Source organism: Melospiza georgiana, chromosome 17 (genome assembly GCF_028018845.1).
Source record: "Melospiza georgiana isolate bMelGeo1 chromosome 17, bMelGeo1.pri, whole genome shotgun sequence".
NCBI lineage: Eukaryota > Metazoa > Chordata > Aves > Passeriformes > Passerellidae > Melospiza > Melospiza georgiana.
The window spans coordinates 5,252,385-5,270,130 of record NC_080446.1 but is presented as its reverse complement, the minus strand read 5'-3'; the positions used below and the strand labels follow the sequence as shown (position 1 = coordinate 5,270,130).

General features: G+C 45.7%; 2 protein-coding genes across 2 annotated transcripts; both read right to left on the bottom strand.

Moving 5' to 3' along the window:
• Positions 1–418: 418 nt before the first annotated feature.
• Positions 419–10,998, bottom strand: OGFR (opioid growth factor receptor). Its single transcript, XM_058036494.1, has 8 exons — positions 10,679–10,998; positions 7,121–7,165; positions 6,365–6,427; positions 5,997–6,081; positions 5,581–5,659; positions 5,061–5,127; positions 4,644–4,792; positions 419–3,863 (listed from the first exon to the last, which is right to left on the bottom strand). The coding sequence occupies exons 1-8, from the start codon at positions 10,898–10,900 to the stop codon at positions 2,492–2,494; spliced, it is 2,082 nt and encodes a 693-aa protein (XP_057892477.1). The 5' UTR covers positions 10,901–10,998; the 3' UTR covers positions 419–2,491.
• A 1,140-nt stretch (positions 10,999–12,138) lies between these two features.
• On the bottom strand, positions 12,139–16,965 carry MRGBP (MRG domain binding protein). The gene is made up of 5 exons (XM_058036210.1): positions 16,743–16,965; positions 15,695–15,816; positions 15,065–15,146; positions 14,497–14,574; positions 12,139–13,473 (listed from the first exon to the last, which is right to left on the bottom strand). The coding sequence occupies exons 1-5, from the start codon at positions 16,963–16,965 to the stop codon at positions 13,283–13,285; spliced, it is 696 nt and encodes a 231-aa protein (XP_057892193.1). The 3' UTR covers positions 12,139–13,282.
• Positions 16,966–17,746: the final 781 nt, after the last annotated feature.

The window sequence follows — 17,746 nt, the reverse complement described above, 5'->3', positions numbered from 1 at the left end:
GCTGCAGAAGCAACACAAAACATTCAGAAACAAGCAGATACCCCATGCCTGGAAGTGGTCAAAGCCAGGCTGGATGGGGCTTGGAGCAACCTGGTCCAGTGGAAGGTGGAGGTTGGACCAAGGTAAGGGTCCATTCCAACCCAAAGCATTCTGCAATTCCATGATTTCCAAGCACATCATTAAACAGCAGCATGGGGGGGTGTTTTCCTCTGAAACATTCACTGGACAAGTTTTAGAGGTGGAGGAAGACTGGGCAGCACCTCCACAGGGAAGAACAGCAGCTGTGTGCCATGGTGAGCCCAGCAGAGCACCCTCTTGTTGGGGGGAACCAAGCAACAGCTCATGGCTCCAGGGGGGTGGGTAAATACAAGGTCATATCCCACCCTCAAAGATGAAAAAACATAAAAGGAAACTGATATGCTTTCAAGTCATGCTTTAATAGAAGAATTAACATCACAGACTCCGTGATACAGCTCTGAGTGCTGGCAAACACCTGTGAACTCACCACACACACCTACAGCCAAAAGTGAACCTGGCAGGAGAGGGAAGGGCTTGGTTTGAGCACTCACTCCAGGCTGGGGATCAGAGTGAAATCCCATTAAACACAAAACCATAACAAGATATAGGATCTATGCCCCAACTGAGCACATATTCACAATGAAAATTTCATTAAATAAGAAAATTACTATAAATCTGTACAAAAGCCACAATTAACAATTCTTAGGAATCTGTTAGGAAAGAATTTTCACTCAACATCTTCAAGTATTTCCATCTGTAGTTAAGTGTAGTCTTATTGGCTATTTACCTCCATCTGTTCTTAAGAAGAAAGAAGTATTTTAAAAATATTAAAGCCTTTTTTCAGTACCATGAACATCAGATGTTGGGCTTGCAGACTTTTATTCCCACACACACATGTGGCATGCTGCATCAGAACCTACAGGCTGGGAAGGCAAATCACCCCTCAAATTCCTTGAAAGATAAAGCTTCTTAAGAGCTGTAGCAGAGAGGAAAAACATTGACATTGCACAAGCTGCTGCATCTGCTCCCTGGCCATCTCCTACACAAACCAAACAGCACCAAACAACCTCAAAACCAACCCAAACAACCTGAGCAAACAGCAAGTCCAGACCTTCAGGCTGTTGGAAACAATTCCCTCTGCTTCATGAAACAGATTCTCTGTTGTAAATTTTTAGGAGTGAAGGTGCTAAACTGTTTTAATGCTCTTCCAGACCTGTGGAGCGTGTGCAGTGTGGCAGAACAGCTGACAGGGAGGTCAGGAACAGAGGCAGGCAAAGAGCTGGCAAGGTCTGAAAGTAAATTCTTGAGGGCTGGAAATAAATGAACCAGACAAGCATAGATAGCCTCTCCAATTAACGTTTCAATTAACTGCCCCACAAAGCCCAGTGGTTTCCAGACATGCTGCACTGGAACGTGCCCTGGCTGTCTGACATTAAAGGCAAAGCAATCCTGCCCTAAGTAGGAAACAGGCTGGATCTGACACATCAAACCTCAGCTATGGGCCTGCAGGAAAGAGCAACCCCCCAGGCCACTGCAAATTACCAGCTAAGGCTGAAAAAATGCACTGGGAAATATCTGTGCTGCTTTGGTAACTGAGAAATGAGAGCCTCTGAAACAGTCATGGACAAAACAATCTGTGGAAGACTCTAAAGTGGTTGGAACCCACGGGGAAGGAAGAGCAGCTCTGAACAGTTTTATGCAAAACCTGGAGCTTTTTCTCTTAGAAAGCAGCAGGCAATTTGTAGTCTTAACTCCAACAAGAACTACAAAGCAACCTCTGTGGGGATAAAGAGAATTCCTCAGCACTTTGCACCTCAAGAGAACAGAATCTCTACACAAAGGTTCACACTGGTCAGAGACACATTTTGGCTACAGATCTATCCCAGTCTAAAGCCAAACCTACTTTCCTTATAGGAAGAGAGGCAACTACATTGACACCATGTGAAATCCATATACTCATCTCTTTTAGAGAAACAGCAATTCTGCCAGGAAAACTCCTGGGAAGGTACAGCCTTTCACAGTAACAAACAGAAGTTACACAGCAGTAGAAAGGCCTGGCAAATTAGGTCATGCTGTCTTTACATTAAAAATCATGTCTTTAATAAATACTTAGGTAATTCAAACAAGGAGACAGATCAGTTTTCCTCTTCTCTTCCAGTAGGGACATAACCAGAATCAAAGCAAAGTGCAAAAATCCCCGTTGCTCCAAGATAGCCCTGAACATCAGATAAAACCCAGCAACAGGACACAGCCTGTCCATGAAGATGAGTAAATAAAGTTTTCCTCTTTAGGGTAACCAAGAGCTGGATCTCAGTGAGTTTACTACAGATGATGAAAAATCATGGAAGAGTGAAAGTGAGACAGGGGCCAGCTGGATCATCCCAAAGTTTATTCAGTTCTCCAAGCCACCAAAGCTGGCTCCCAGTACAGGGCAGTGCCATCTCTGCTGGCTCAGGTGCTCGCTGTGCTGCTCTCACTCTGCTGCTCCCTGCTCTCCACCAGGCTCTGCTCCATTCTCAGAGCCCTCACCTTTTTCTGATGGGACCTTAGCACTGTTTTCTTCAGGACAAGTGGGTGTTATGCTCTGCTCATGACTCTCTGGAGCTTGCTTCTTCTCTTTGTCTTCTGCTTGCCCTTTTTCACCTGCCTTTTCCACCTTTTCCTGCTGTCCAACCCCACCTAGTTCACTTTTACCCCCCATGAGTTTGCTGTTGCAGTGGTGCTGATCACCCCCTGCTGAGTTTTGATCTCCACTGGACTTGCAGCCATCCTTGACTGGAGCAGTGCAGCCAGTCCTGGGGGGCCTGGAAGCAGCTGGGGCTCTCACAGCCCCACCATCTGCATCACCACCACCCTCCTTCTCACTTGGCACTTCCACAGCTGCATTTTCCTCACTGACACCTCCTTTTCCAGCCTCACCGTTAGCAGCAGCTGGATTTGCCTTGGCAGCAGAGGCTGAGGGCCCCATGCTCAGGTTTATGGCCAAGCTCACTTTGCCTCTGGATGTTTTTTTATCAACCTTCCTGCGTTTCACAGCCGCGTCCGCGGCCTCCGGCGCCGCCGGCTCTTTGGTGCTTGAATCATCTTCCTTCAGAGCCTCCTGATCCTCCTCAGCCTGGGAGCCTGGCTCTGAGCAGGGGATCTCTGCATCAATTGCACACTCTCCCAGATTATGGGAAATGTTTTCAATATCAGCAGAGTTTTTCAATGATCCGTCGCCTTTAGCACCTGCCAAACCTGCATTCAGTTTTCTCTTCTTGCTCTCCTTTGTGCAATCATTCTCTGCAGAACCCTGCCCTTCTTCAGCTTCATTTTTTAAATCCTCTTCCTCCAGCTGGCCAAATGAAGCTTCTTTCTCTTCTTCATCATCTCCTGCCTTCAAAACACATTTGCTTATCTTCTCCTTTACATGTTCATCACTCATTGCAGGCTGCAACTCTGCAGCATCTGCAGCTTTCTGTTCCACCTCTGAGCACTGGTTCTGATCCTTCTCCACAGGATCACATTTCTGACACTGAGTGTCCTGTTCATGCTCAGGCCTTTGGTGCAGCTGGGCCCTGGCAGAGCGGGGTCGGTACTTTTGGAGTTTGTCACGAGGCCCCCACACGAAGCTGCTCTGAGGTTTGAAGTGTTGCCAAGCGTAGTGGATGAGTTCCCTCCTCTTTTCTTTGCTCCTGACAGTGAACAGGAAGTAATCCAAGGCACTTCTCTTGACATTTGGTAATGTCTCCTCCACAAGAGTTTCTGTGAGGAAAAACTTCACCAAGTGCACTTGATAGTCTTCATATCCCATCTCCCCCAGGCACTTCAGGATGCGAGTAATCCTCAAATTGTTGTGGCTGAACCTGGAGAAAACAGAAAAGCAAAGCCATCAAGGGAAAGCCTTACAAGTCACTGTGAACCTCTGGGACATCTGGAAAATGTTTTATCATTTACTGACTGTGAGCCATTAAAGACTGTTTGACAATGCAAATGGGAGCACAGATGGGCTGACTTTAAGGCACCCACTGCTGCTGTTTGCCTTCAGCAGCTCCTTCCTAACCCTCCCTGGGCTGACAGGATTCATCACCAGCTGCTTGGAAAGGTTTTGGCTTTCTCAATCAGCCACCAGTAGGTAAGAACCACCATGTTGGGGCAGATACTGACAGAGAGCCTGTAGTGTTGAGAATACAGGCATGAAAGGATGCTGCCAAAACCTCAGGACTGAAGCTAGACACAGCTGGTTTTTCCTTTTCTATTTTAGTACTTGACAGACTTCAAGTTGTTTTTTCTTTTGTGATTATGCTCACTCCTTTCAAGGTTAATATTACCAGGAAGGGTTGTTACTTACTCCACAAAACCTGCAATAATATAAAACCATCCCATTTGCAGAGCACTTTTCACACAAGGACTCACAGCATTTTACACACACCAAGGGTGCTTCATAAACAACCAGGGAACCATATGGAAAGACTTCTATTTTGTAGCTTAACAGAATACAAGTTAAAAATACTTTCACTAGATAACATTTATCAACAAAAGTCTCCATTCCTCTATGGCTGGGGATTTCCTAGGCTTAGACTTTGTTTTCCCCTTCAAAGAAGTGCCTTGCTGTAGTAAATGCTCAACAGCATCAACACAATCACCTGTTCAAGTTTTCAAATCGTTCACGCCAATTCTCTGCTCTCTTAAGTTCTCCAGTTTCTTCATTGACCAGGTTGATTCCATAAAATCCCAGCATGAGCTTGTAAGCACGTAAAAACCTGTCCATGACTTCCTTGGACTTCCTAAAGGCCTGAAAACAGGACACAGCAATTAGAAAAAAAAATGCAACTCCTTAATTACCTGCACCAGATTAAGGGCACCTGAATTCTAGACAAGGGTTGATTGCATTTCACTGCTGACACAAGACAGGCAAATGCTTCACTGTGAGCTCTGTGCACACTAAAAACCCAAGGAAACAACAGAAAAAAGCACTAGACTTCAAATATAAGGTATTTAGGGGAAATCTTCACAGCCTTCAGATCTCAAAGAAGAAAGAGACAAAAGCTTAAGATAAATACCTGGATTTCTTGACAGGTGAGTGGCCTGGCACGCCAGTTCATCCCATGCTCACGTAAAGGGAACAGCCTGAAGAGAAAGGAATCTTCAGGTCAGATGAGCAAAGATGACGTCCAACCCAGGGTACCCAACTTGTTAAAACCAAAACAGATTTCAAAATTTGTGGTATCACAGGTAGCTCTTGGAGAAGTCCCATCCTTAGGGACACAGAAGTAATTTTCTAGTAAACTCCTCCCATAAAAGTATTGTCTACACTAAGAACAAAAAACTTTGCCAATGTGGGTCTCTCTCTCCTTGCCTTAACTCTGTGCCACAAGACCACAAATGACTGAGATCTATTGCCACAGCTGCACTAGAAACCTGTGCTTTCAGGAGTTCTAGTGCTTTGCTTCCTCAGGAGTGCATCTCAATTAACTGAAGCAATTTTGGGCCATGTGTGAAGCTGAAATCAGTAACACAGATCCACTTGACACTTACAAGAGGCACAACTAGAGAGGCATTGTATTCATGCAAACAATTTACCACTGTATGTAGGAATGGTTTTCTTCCAGTGTTTCATACTTGTCCCCCCAAGATGAGAGCAGAATTTCAATATGCACACCTGCAAGGAAAAGGAAAAGGTCAGGCAAGAAGTGATACCAAAATAAAGTTAGCCAGTCAGTCACTCCACACAGCTCACTATCCTAACACAGATATTTACACACAAGCATTAACTCCTCCAACAAGACAACCAGCCAGAAAAATACCTTTGTTTCCTACCACCAGAATAGCAAGGAAAATACAGCAGGAATATTTAAAAATTGAAGTTCTTGATGGGTTTTTATTGGTTTTGGTTGGTTGCTTGGTTTGGTTTGTTATTGTCTCACATGGATGAAACTACTCTCTCATCACCCAGCTGCAGCAGATGGCATCAAGCAGCCACCACACAAAGCACTCACCGTGGGGCACAAAAGCAATCTCATTTTTGTAAAAGCTTAAGTTCCACATCTCTTCATCCTCCTCATTCTCTGGTTCTTTCAAATCCTGGAGACGAGAACAAGAAATGAACAAACAACAACCCTTTAAAAGGCAATACTTCCCTTTGCTTTCCCTCACATTCCCTACACATTTCAAGCTAAATCCTCCAAATGTGCTTTGGTAAGTAGCAGCTTGTTTCTGATGCACCCACATGCACATCATCCCTTCCCCCTCACAAATGAATCCTTGCAAGGTGCTGAGCCTGTAAAGCAAAGGCAGAAAGGAGCTCCCAGATGCAGGAAGAGCTCCTGCAGCAGGAGAGGTGAGGAGCAGCCCCAGGAGCACCTACTGGGTAATGGTTTCTGTATCTCTGCAGGTCTCGCGCCGCCGTCCAGTTGCGCCTCCCGCTGCACTGCAGAGAAGAGACAGAGCAGAGACTCAGAATAAAATCACAAAATCACCTTCTGAAAAATAAAATAACATTATATAATGCCCTGACTGAATTCAGCACCTCACACAGGCTCCCCTGCACGTCCTCTGCACTCCCAGCAGCCCCAAAACCAACCAGACAGGTGCTGTAGCCATGTCTCTGCATTCCTGAAGACAAATTTAAACCAAGAGAAGATAACACCATCTCCTGCCACCAAAATACTTTTTTTCCCTTCTCATTTTATTAATCAAGGTTTTTGTGTTTTATGTGTATCTTTTATCCCACTTGGGTTTGCCAATGGAAAAGATCAGAACAAGCTGGAGATCCCAATATGAAAATGGGATTGTTTTTCCCTTAACTCAAAGGTTTCAAAACAAGACATGTCTCTGAGTTGCTATAAACCCTAGAGAAGACAGAGGCTAGACCTTGAAATTGTAGAATTTAGGATGCAGAAATATCCTTTGAATTCAAGATTCTCATTCCCTGCAGACCTTGCTGAAATAAAAGTTTTCTTCATCTTTGCTTTATGCTCAGATCAGCCTTGCTGATTCAGACAGTGGATAGCACCAGAGCCACATGGTCACATTAAATATTTATTTTATTGGAATTCTCTTCCAGTCATAACCTTCATTATTACCCATCTTTCCATGTAACCAAATTTTATGTCAAGCCTACCTGAAAACTCCTCCAAGACAGCAGTGAGGAATTTGAGCTTTGATCCTGCAAATAAAAAACATTTAGTTGGAACATTTTGAAACCAAACCTCACTAAGAAAATAAAAAAATAGATACAAAATGAGAATACCCACAGCAGTGACTCACAGGATCCTTATTAGTTGCCAAGTGACAGATTTACCTAGTTACAGCTGAATTCACTGTATTTTATGCATAATTCAAATTGCTACAGAGAAAAACCTGTGGTGCCACATGAAAAGGCACCAGGTTCTCATCACAGATGTGCTAGATTCATTCCAAGTGTCACATTTAGACAGAACTCACAAAGAACAGCTTTATTTCCCCCTCTGAACTACTTCATGCAAATAGAAGTTCTAAGTATGCCTTAGCTTAAAGTGCATTTTAACTGAAATATATACATATTTATTTATTTATACATTTGATTACCTCAGTGATAAGAGATTTTGTTACATTTCACAACAACATAGACAGGTGCAATCTTGCTGAGTGCTGAACCATCCTATCCCAAACCATGACAGGTTTTTATTACAGTGTTCTGTGAATTGAGAAGCACCAAAAGGAACAAGACTGCTCATGAACAGAAGGCACCCAAAGCACAGCACAGCCAGGGGGTTCAATGCCAGTTCACAGAGAAAACAGGGAAGTTGGGAAATGGGTGTAAGATGTGCAGAATCTTGCAGAACAAGCATTAAATGAAATTTAGAAGAAAGAAGCAGCAAAACCTCCCCCAAGTTATTTCATAACCTGATTTGATATTTCTTAACATCACATGCACAAGAGAAAAATAGAATCATTTTCTAACACTGATCACTAGTTCATTAATTATTAGGGCAGGAATTAGTCTACACCTGTAAGACATTGCTGCAAGGAAGTCACCCGTTCAGTTATCCTGATGACAGTCATGTGGCATTAATGAAAATTTGGTTCCCAATTACCAAATAATCCCAGAAATTCTTTACATTTAAGGTTCTAAAGTAACATCCTTGAACACAGCCAGGTGGGACAGGAGAGCAGCAGACTGCTCCCACTCAGAAAGAGAAGGGGTTTGCTGAAGAGCCATTGAAGGCACAGAGACAGGTGCAATGCCATGGTGGAAGAGGCTGCAGAAGACTTGACCAGAAGGAAGCCAGATCCAGAGAAAAGACAACCTGGAGCACAGCAATCCAGAGAACAAGATGGGGAAGCAAAGAGAGCAAAACTCAGCTTTGCTCCTCCAAGCAGGTGCTGTTCCTGGGTCTCTACCAAAATTAAGGCCTTTCTTTCCAGGTAAGAAACACAAAGGCTGAAACCTCTCTGTAGAAATCCAACACCTTTTTGTCTCACAGCAAAACTGAGTGGGTTTCACACTCCAAACTTGCATCACACCAGGCACAACATGCATTGCTGTGGGAAAGGCAAAGGGAAGCAGAGAATATAACCAGGAGAGGTGACAGAAAGGGGATCTGGATGAGAAACCAGCTGGAAAGCTGCTGGAACCAAAGGGGATGTGGATTGTGAACAAGGCACAGGAACATGAAAGATAAGAGTCCAGAAGAGTGATTGGAACCTTTTGTTGATGCAGATTTAGGAGAAGGCAGGCCCATGGGTTTGTTATTAAAACAGCTGATCATGAACTCCAGGTGTTACAGCAGTCTCAGAGGGAACTTCTTAAAATGAACACAACCCCCAAAGTTTTCAAAGCTCACCCATAGAAGCTGAAGGCACTGAAATGCAAAAGAGCTGGAAAGACACACCTGCAGGAACTTCAGGCTGTGAACACTCACAGAGACACAAGTGAAATGCAAAGACAGAAGCAGGACTTTAACTTTGTTCTGAAAGCCCACAGCAAAAATAAAAATAAAAACTCTAACCTCAATACCAAAGAAAGACTTTATCTGCTTCAGCCATAAAGAAAACCATCCAAGCTGAGGGGAGAAGAATGAGAATTAGTGTAAAATAAGCAGAAGTAAGGAACAAGTTTGGGAAATTGATCCATGCCTTGGACAGGCTGCAAAGGCATAAATGGCTAGCAGAAGACTTACTGCTTCTTTGTGCATTCATTCTCAGTGCCCTCACAATTTTTTGGACACTGCCAGAGAGAGGTGCCTACACATTCACCACTGAAGGAAGAGCTCCTATTGAAAAATGCAGAATTATATTCCAGGGCTGTCTCGGAGACAACATCCTGCTTTGAAGGGAAAGCTGGAAAAGTCCACTCACTGGAGTGAAAAAATGATCTTTGCTTTTACAGTTGTCACCATCCGGAGTTGCTCTAAGGAAAACAAGGAACCTGAAGAACAAACACATTCAAACAGAACAATGGGAATGTTCTGAAGTTATTAAAGCCTGTGAAGTCCAGCCACATACAAAAGAAAAGTTGATAAGATTGCACTCCAACAGTGCAAAAACTTCAAAGGAAATCTCTGCCTCCTCCCTTCAGAATTAGACCTATTCCACCCAAAATACCATTGGCCTTTCCCAGATCTATGTGCACAGGTAATTTACTGTTCCTTCAAAAGTGGTTATTTCTATTTTAATGCTTATCAAGGAAAAAAAAAAAAAAGTAAAAAAGTTTAATTAGAAACTCTTTTAAAAAAGTATATTCCTTAGAAAGCTTTATCTGCCTATTTATATTCTAAAGATAAGGATGAGCTGCAGAAATGAAACTCCAAGTGAAGCAGTGGTTTCCCTTTCCTAGAAAGGGGAGGAGTTAAAGGACTGTAGCGTGTTTTTCCTGGGAAGTACTGAAAAGGATAAAGCTCTAATTACCAAAGCAATGCTGGAGAAGAAATTACTGACCCCCAATGTCAAACTGAAATCCACTGAAACAAACAGAAACCTCAGATAAGACTAACAAATTCATTTTATTTCAAATAAATATTATTTTAAAGCACCAGACACATGTGCTTGTGTTTTGCAGCTTGCTCAAAACTGCACACGTACCTCGAGTTTTTTGGTTTTCAGAGTTGCTCTACACCCGTTGCCTAAGAAATACAACACGTCTACGAGAAATAAAGAGTTACAGCTCATTTTTAAAATTGAGCAGATGTTATGTAATGGATTTTTATTGATGGCATGACAGAGCCACCACACAAAGCTGAGGATACTAACCAAAAGCTTAAAAGCACATCAATGCCATAACATCAAACAGGCAGGTGCCACACACCACCTGTGCTTATGGGATAAAGCACCCACATAATGGGGAACGGTGGGGAAAAACAAATTAAAATTACATTGCCTAGCTCATGGCAATGTAACAGATCTTGAGGGGACATGAAGTGACAGCACCCCCGTAAACCCTGCTCCTCCAGGAGGATTTGCTTCCCCAAGATGAGGACAAATTCCGTGGCGCGGATGCCCCGAGGGCCGCGGAGCCTCGCCTGGCACCGAGCGGGCAGCGAGCAGCGGCTGTGCCCGGGAACGGGCAAGGAAGGGCCGGGAAGGGGCTGGCAGGGCTCCCCTCAGGCCGTGCCCCGCAGGCTCCGCTCTGTCCCCGTGTCCCCACACGCACCTGGCCGTGCCCCGCAGGCTCTGCTCCGTCCCCTGTCCCCACACGCACCTGGCCGTGCCACCTGCCGCACGCCCGGCCCTGCCCCGCAGGCTCCCCCGCATCCTCTGGCTCCTCCGCCGCCGCTCCCTCCGCCTCGCCTCCGCCGCCATCCTCCTCCTCGCCGTCCTCCTCATCCTCCTCCTCCCCCTCCCAGGTGGAGTCGTACTTCCAGAGGTTCGCCTCGTCCTCCGCCTCGTCCTCCTCCGCCCTGAGCGCGAACCAGGCCGCCATGGGAAGGCGAAGAGAAAGGGAAAGCGAAAGGGACCGAGATGTAGCAGCGGGACCGCCCGCCCGCCCGCGCGCACAAAGCCTGGGCACGTGTGGGGGGGAACGGGGGGACGGAAGCGCGGGCACGCCCCGCCCCCTTCCTGCGCCGCCGCGCTCCATTGGCCGCCGCCCGCGCGGGCTCTGCGCCCGCCCGCACCGCGCCCGGGGAATCCGGCACCGCCCGCGGGCCCCGGGCGGAGCGGAGGGAGCGGGACTCGGGACGGGGATCAGAGAACGGCATTGCCGGCCTTGTACAGAACAGGGATCAGAGAACGGCATTGCCGGCCTTGTACAGGAACAGGGATCAGAGAACGGCATTGCCGGCCTTGTACAGAACAGGGATCAAAGAACGGCATTGCCGGCCTTGTACAGAACAGGGATCAGAGAACGGCATTGCCAGCCGTGTACAGGAACAGGGATCAGAGAACGGCATTGCCGGCCTTGTACAGAACAGGGATCAGAGAACGGCATTGCCGGCCTTGTACAGGAACAGGGATCAGAGAACGGCATTCCCAGCCTTGTACAGAACAGGGATCAAAGAACGGCATTGCCGGCCGTGAACAGGAACAGGGATCAGAGAACGGCATTCCCAGCCTTGTACAGGAACAGGGATCAGAGAACGGCATTCCCGGCCGTGAACAGGAACAGGGATCAGAGAACGGCATTGCCGGCCTTGTACAGAACAGGGATCAAAGAACGGCATTGCCGGCCGTGAACAGGAACAGGGATCAGAGAACGGCATTGCCGGCCGTGTATAGGAACAAGGATCAAAGAACAGCACTCCCAAAGAGCCAGCACTCTGAAAGCGAAGGGGGCAACAAGCAAAGTGTTTACATTTGCTGATACTCAACTTCACATCCAAACAATTAATAAAAAGTCGGCATTGCTGCATTGACTGTGAAATCCCCAAGTGGGCTTGCCGTGCTATGAGGTTGGTGCTGAGTGGTTGCACCAGTACAAGCCATTGTTGACATATTTCTACTTCAAGCTGTATAAACATTTCATTGGTAGAGCAAAACTTTTTGATTAGAATCCCATGGATGAGAAGGATTTGCCCATAGGGACATGAGACTTAAGTTCCAAAATCTGCACTTTATGGCCAAAATCTATGTAGATTGTGACACACTAATCAACACTTTAATGCTATATTACTTCTAAAATAAGTTGGGCCAGATTTTAATCAAGTCACACAACAACTGCCATTTAGTAAAATAAAAACAAGTCAAATTTATTCTTTGTATAAAACAAGAGAAGCAAATTAGGCAGACAAGAACTTGGCTATGTACCTAGAATTCAACCAAAAAATGAGAAGACTCCTAGTGCCTCACCTTGAAGGCAATACTGAGAGATCAAGAAGTAATTCTTCTTTTTATTAACTGATAGTTAATATAGTGAAACAAATTCAGTACCATTTCAGCCTGCTTCATTCACCATTTAACAGGTGTGTGTTGACTGCGATCCATCTTTTGACAACACAAAAATAGTAACATCATCAAATCTCTATGTTCTAGCATATAAAAGATAAGCATTACAATGTCAGCAAGATTCTTCAGTTGTAGAACAAAACAAACATTTTGGAAAACCAATTCCATTCACATCTACTAAAACTGCTTTAAAAAAATAAATAATTAAGTACAAACCCCACTGTCATACACTACTGTATTACAAATGGATGAAGCAACACCTCCACATTCAGGCACAGCTCAGCTGATCCCTTATAAAACCATATGTCATCACCAGATATTTTATTTAGGACACTTACTAAGTATTTGGGCTAGAGGCATTATAATTTTCACTTTACTTATGGTTGAAAAATTTTACATCAAAAAGGGTGAAATGAGGTTCCTCCAGCAATGAGAGCAACAGAATGCTTCAAATGCAGTGGTCATCTGCATTTAAAATAAGTTTAGTTTTACTGAACCAACAAATCGAGGCATTTGATACAAATGGAAGGGAAATGGCCAAACATTACCCACAGATGGTCTGTAAAGTCACAGACAGCAATGGCAGGAAAAGCTATCCCACATTTACAGAAATCACCTCTGCTTTTGATGGCCCATGTGCCCCCATGGGGCACTCTTCCCACGAGCTGTGCTGACACAGAGTGTGTTGCTGGTTTGAAATGCAGCCCTGGCACTGTCACACCCACCCTCCCCTCTGCCAGCTTTGTCCCCACACCCTGGGGAGGCAGCTCCTCGCTGCTGCCCAGAAACCCCCAGGAGAGACAGAGCCAATGCGCAGATTCCTCAAATACTGGCTCCGCTATCTTCTACTTCCTCCCAAAGTTTGTGTGCTGCTCCTTGTTTTTCCTGCTCCCATGCCAGAGTCTGTCACTGCTCCTCAGCTCTACGTCCTGCGTCGTTTGGCGGCGCTGGGACTCGAGGGGTTGCTGTTGGCATTCAGAACCTTCTCGGTGACTCTGTTGCGCTTCCTCTTATCAGACCCTTCTTTGGAGCCAGGATCTGATGAAGTTTTCTCTTTCTCTTTGCTGCTTGGCTTTTCTGTTGTTTTTCCTAAACTTCCAGAGGGTGCAAAAACTGAAACAGGACCAAAGTAATGATTCCAGATCAGAGTCATACACAAAGGCAAACAAGAGTGATATCAAACTTCTTTATATTCCATAAAACTTCTCAAAACAATCGACTCTCAGCATACTTGTCCATCATTTAAATCTTAAGGAAAAATCTCTGAGAAAGGCACATCTTGCTTTTATTATTTGCTTTAAAGACAGGCATATATTTTGACAGGCTAAAAATCAAACTCATTAAGTGGAATTAAACAGCACTTAATATTAAAATAATTAAAGGAACACTTACAGAAACAGAGGACCAATCTATGGAATTTATAATCAACAGGAGTCATTACATTTGGTACCATAGATAATTTTAAAACTGAACACCCAAAATTTTAATATATTTTAAAATACATTTTAGATCTTTTATTACAGTCTTTAAACACCACTTATTCAGTGATATAAATATGATGAAATTATATAGATAGCAGTTGGCTTTGTCTGTTAAGATAAATAGCAGGATCTCTATTGTTCACATTTGACTTGTTCTACAGCAAAGTGTTAGGAAAACAAGCCTTTTATTTAAAAGCAGCAAGATAATGAGAATAAAATAAGATAAGCACTCTGCCCACGTTCCCATTTCAGCACGCAATTTTACAATCTCTTTCGATTTATAGGTCCTATTTCCCCCATGACTACAAAGTTCCCAACACAGAGCATTCAAGTTCAAAAAAATCACTCAGCTTTCTTCCAGAGATCCTCAAATTCCTTCAGACTCCCAGGGGTTTGTCAAGTACATATTAAAGCCAAAAATCTCCAAAGCTATACAACTTTGTACAGATGCATTAAGACCAAAGAGGAAATCTTTTCAATAAGCAGCTGCTTACTCTGTGCACTCTTAAATTAGTCAAGTTCTTAGCATGAGCACAGGCTAAGTCTGAGTACAAATCACAAAGTACACTGCATTTGGATTTACATTTTAACATTAATTTCTCAATTACAGTTGGTTTTTAATCTCGTATTACACAGTAGAGAGTTACAAAATTACCTTCTTCAGGACCTGCATGCGTTTCCATCTCTTCTTTTAAAACTTCCTCTTTCACTTCTTCTTCCATCATTACTTTTCCTACAGAAAGCATTGTTGGCAATGGTTAGATGGTTTTAGACCACATGGACTTTTTCTGGATTAGTAGCCTCTGCATAGTTGCATGTTTGCAAATATTCCATGCAACGTTCAGCATAATTCAGTGCCAAGAAATTATTATTAACATGAGAAAGTGAAATGCTAAACAAGCAAAACATATTGCAATGTCTTATTTGTGCTAAGATTTTACACTGAATTTTTAGTGTACCTGGTAATTCAGAAACATTCCACTGAAGTTTAAAATATCCCAAGAAGTCCTTGGCAGGTGCTTAAATTTTCTAGTTCCTTCTTTGGATAGCACACATCAGCTAAATTTCAAAATTCAGCTCTCACTGCTCAATCTGAGATTTCTGTCAAACTCCTGCACATTTCTATTAGATTTGACAATACATGTTTTTTGGGGGGAATTTTGTTAAAGATTCTGAGATGAGATTAAAGCAACCAAGAACAAGAGACTGCAATCACATCTCACCTTCTCTCACTTCTTGAATCATTTCGTCAGGAAGAGCAAAATTCTTCTCTATATTAGGGAATGGAAGAATCTCAGATTCATGCTTAGAAAGAAAAGAAGGATCTCTGTGAGTGACTGGTAAAGACTTTAATTTGAATCTTGACATGCAATCTCAAGTTCTATTTTACATGCAATTAGGAGCTAAATAATTTTTAACAAGACATTATTGATGTTAAAGAATCAGGAGGCTTCTGATACCAAACTGATTACTGAGGTCAGGATACCTGAGAGCTCAACTCAGGATCATTAGATATCATTTTTAGAACCCAAACTTAGCAAATTCTTATGTAAACAATGGTAACATTCTCATTTGACACTTATATATGTATATAAACATGTTCTGGATCAGCATTTAGGCAACTTTAATAAACAAAGTCAGAACATGGTATCTAAAACACCCAAAAAACCCTCACAAGCCACTGCAGGTTTTATTGTCTCCTACTTAATCTACTTTTTTATTCAGGGAAAACCCCATCAACTCACTGGAATGACACCTAATTCTAAGTACCATGAAAGGCACGACAGGCCCAGTGATTTTGGCCTGGCACAACTTCTGAACTCCATGAAACAGCACCAACCCTTTATACTCACAAGAGCCTGCATATCATACATGGTGCTGAGATGGTCCCAGATCACTTTGGATGAGATCTGCCGTCCGATATTCTGGCTGAATTTATCCCGGATACAAATCATGTGGAAATGGCGATTCACACCTGGGGGAAGAACCCAGAGCAATTAACACTGCTAACAGTTTTATTTATGACACTTAGAGATAATAAATAAATTTATTTATTTACTTATGAATTTAAAAAGCCATGTTGTTACAAGGAATCCATACATTGCAGGAGAGACAGCTGGCAGCTGGGCAGGCTGATCTTCTACCCTACACTGCAGGTGCTGTTCTCCGGGGAGCTGAGGGTGCCCCTGTGGGTAATTTTAACACACAGCCAGAGCTTCTAGAGGGGCTGTGTGAGATGTACATCCCAAGGGATGTACAGGGAGTGCTGTGTCCAGTTCTGGGCTCCTGAGTACAAGAGAGACAAAGAGCTCCAGGTGTGGGTGCACTGAGGGCAACAGAGGAGCAACTAGAGCATCCCTCTGACAATGAAAAGTGGAGGGAGCTGGGCCAGTTCAGTCTCCAGATGAGATATCTAAGGGGGACATCAATAATGCTTATGAATATCTAAAGAGGGATGTCAAGAGCAATAGGACATAAAGCAATGGGCAGAAACTGATGCACAGGAAGCTCCACCTGAATACGAGGAAGAACTTTACTGCGAGCACTGAAGCACACTGCCCAGAGAGGCTGTGGAGCCTCCTTCACTGGAAATATTCCAGAACGGCCTGGACACACTCCCGTGCCATGTGCTCTGCAATGCCCCTGCCTAAGCCGGGTCCCTGCAGCGTGACCCGCACTGTGCTGCAGTGGAAGCGCAGGGCAGCCGCTCACCCGTCGGCTCGGGGGCCCGCCGGGCCCGGCGCTCCCTCCCCAGGCCCCGCCGCGCTCCGCGGGCCCGGCCCGGCTGCAGGGGCCGCTGAAGCCGCCCGGGAACGCCGCCTGGCCCCGCTCCTATCCCCGGCCCCGCTCCGCTCCCAGCCCCGGCTCCCGCCGCTCCCGGAGGCCGCGGCCCGCACTCACCTACGGGCTTGTGGCCCAGCATGGCGTGGAACAGGCACACCTCCACCTCCGGGCTCCACACCACCGCCGCCTCCTCCGCCGGCGCGCCGGGCTCCGGCCCGGCCGCCGCCGCCGCCGCAGCGGCCGCAACAGCGGCAGCGACCGCCGCGGCCGCCCCGGGCCCGGCCGCGGGCAGCGGCGCCTTCTCCACGGCGGCGGCCGAGCCGCCCTCCGCCTCGCTCATCCCCGCCGCGCCGCGCCCGCAGCGGCTCCTGCCGGCCGGGAGCCGGGCACGGCCGCGCCGGGGCCGGGCCTGGGGCGGGGGAGCCTCGGTGGGGCCGCGCAGGGCCGGGGGGGCTCCTCCGGACGGGGCCGCCCCGCGCTCGCAGCGCCGGAGGCGGGAGCCGAGCACCGGCAGCGGCCCTGAGGGACGGGCGAGGCCGCGGCTCGGCCCCGGAGGAGGCTCGGGGACTGCTGGGAGCAGCATGATGGAGCGCTGTGCAGAGCTTGGGGAACAACTGGGGAAAGAAAGGATTACGGGCCTCTGGAAGGGCCTTGCGGGGCTCTGGGGCACCGCGGTCGTGTTTCAGGGTCTGTTGTGTTAAAAGTAAAAAAAGCTGCCAATTTTTTTTTAAGAAGGTTGCGGAGTGAACAGATTGGACCACTTGCTGCCAGGGTGGAGTTCTAACTATTTGTTATAGTAATCACAGGTCGTTTTCGTTAACTACCTGTCTTTGATGGTTAAGAATTGCCCCTTTTGTCGAGTGACACCCTGCTGCTTCCTAGAAGATGACACCCAGCCGGTGGAGGAGAAAGGACATTGAGTCAACATGCAAATGATATCGGATCCAGCATGCAGCGGGAGAGACCCCTCACCAAACCTAGCCAAAACCCCCTAAAACAACGAGCCAGCACAAAATTAAGAGATCAAAGTGATGTCTGGACGGGAGGAACAAAGCCCAGAGCCTGCAGAGACGCTGAGACCCTTTTTTGCCCTTGCCCTAGCCACGAAAGGAGCTTGGCTA

Bases quoted from the DNA above. Each gene is read 5' to 3' on its own strand.
- MRGBP (XM_058036210.1), bottom strand. From the start codon at position 16,965: ATGAGCGAGGCGGAGGGCGGCTCGGCCGCCGCCGTGGAGAAGGCGCCG. The intron at 15,817-16,742 runs GTGAGTGCGGGC...TTCTTCCCCCAG, and splicing joins GCTGGGCCACAAGCCCGTAG to GTGTGAATCGCCATTTCCAC. The intron at 13,474-14,496 runs GTAATTTTGTAA...GTCCTGTTTCAG, and splicing joins GCATGCAGGTCCTGAAGAAG to TTTTTGCACCCTCTGGAAGT.
- OGFR (XM_058036494.1), bottom strand. From the start codon at position 10,900: ATGGCGGCCTGGTTCGCGCTCAGGGCGGAGGAGGACGAGGCGGAGGAC. The intron at 6,428-7,120 runs GTAGGCTTGACA...TCTTCTCTGCAG, and splicing joins TGTCTTGGAGGAGTTTTCAG to TGCAGCGGGAGGCGCAACTG. The intron at 5,660-5,996 runs GTGAGTGCTTTG...TTTTCCTTGCAG, and splicing joins GATTGCTTTTGTGCCCCACG to GTGTGCATATTGAAATTCTG.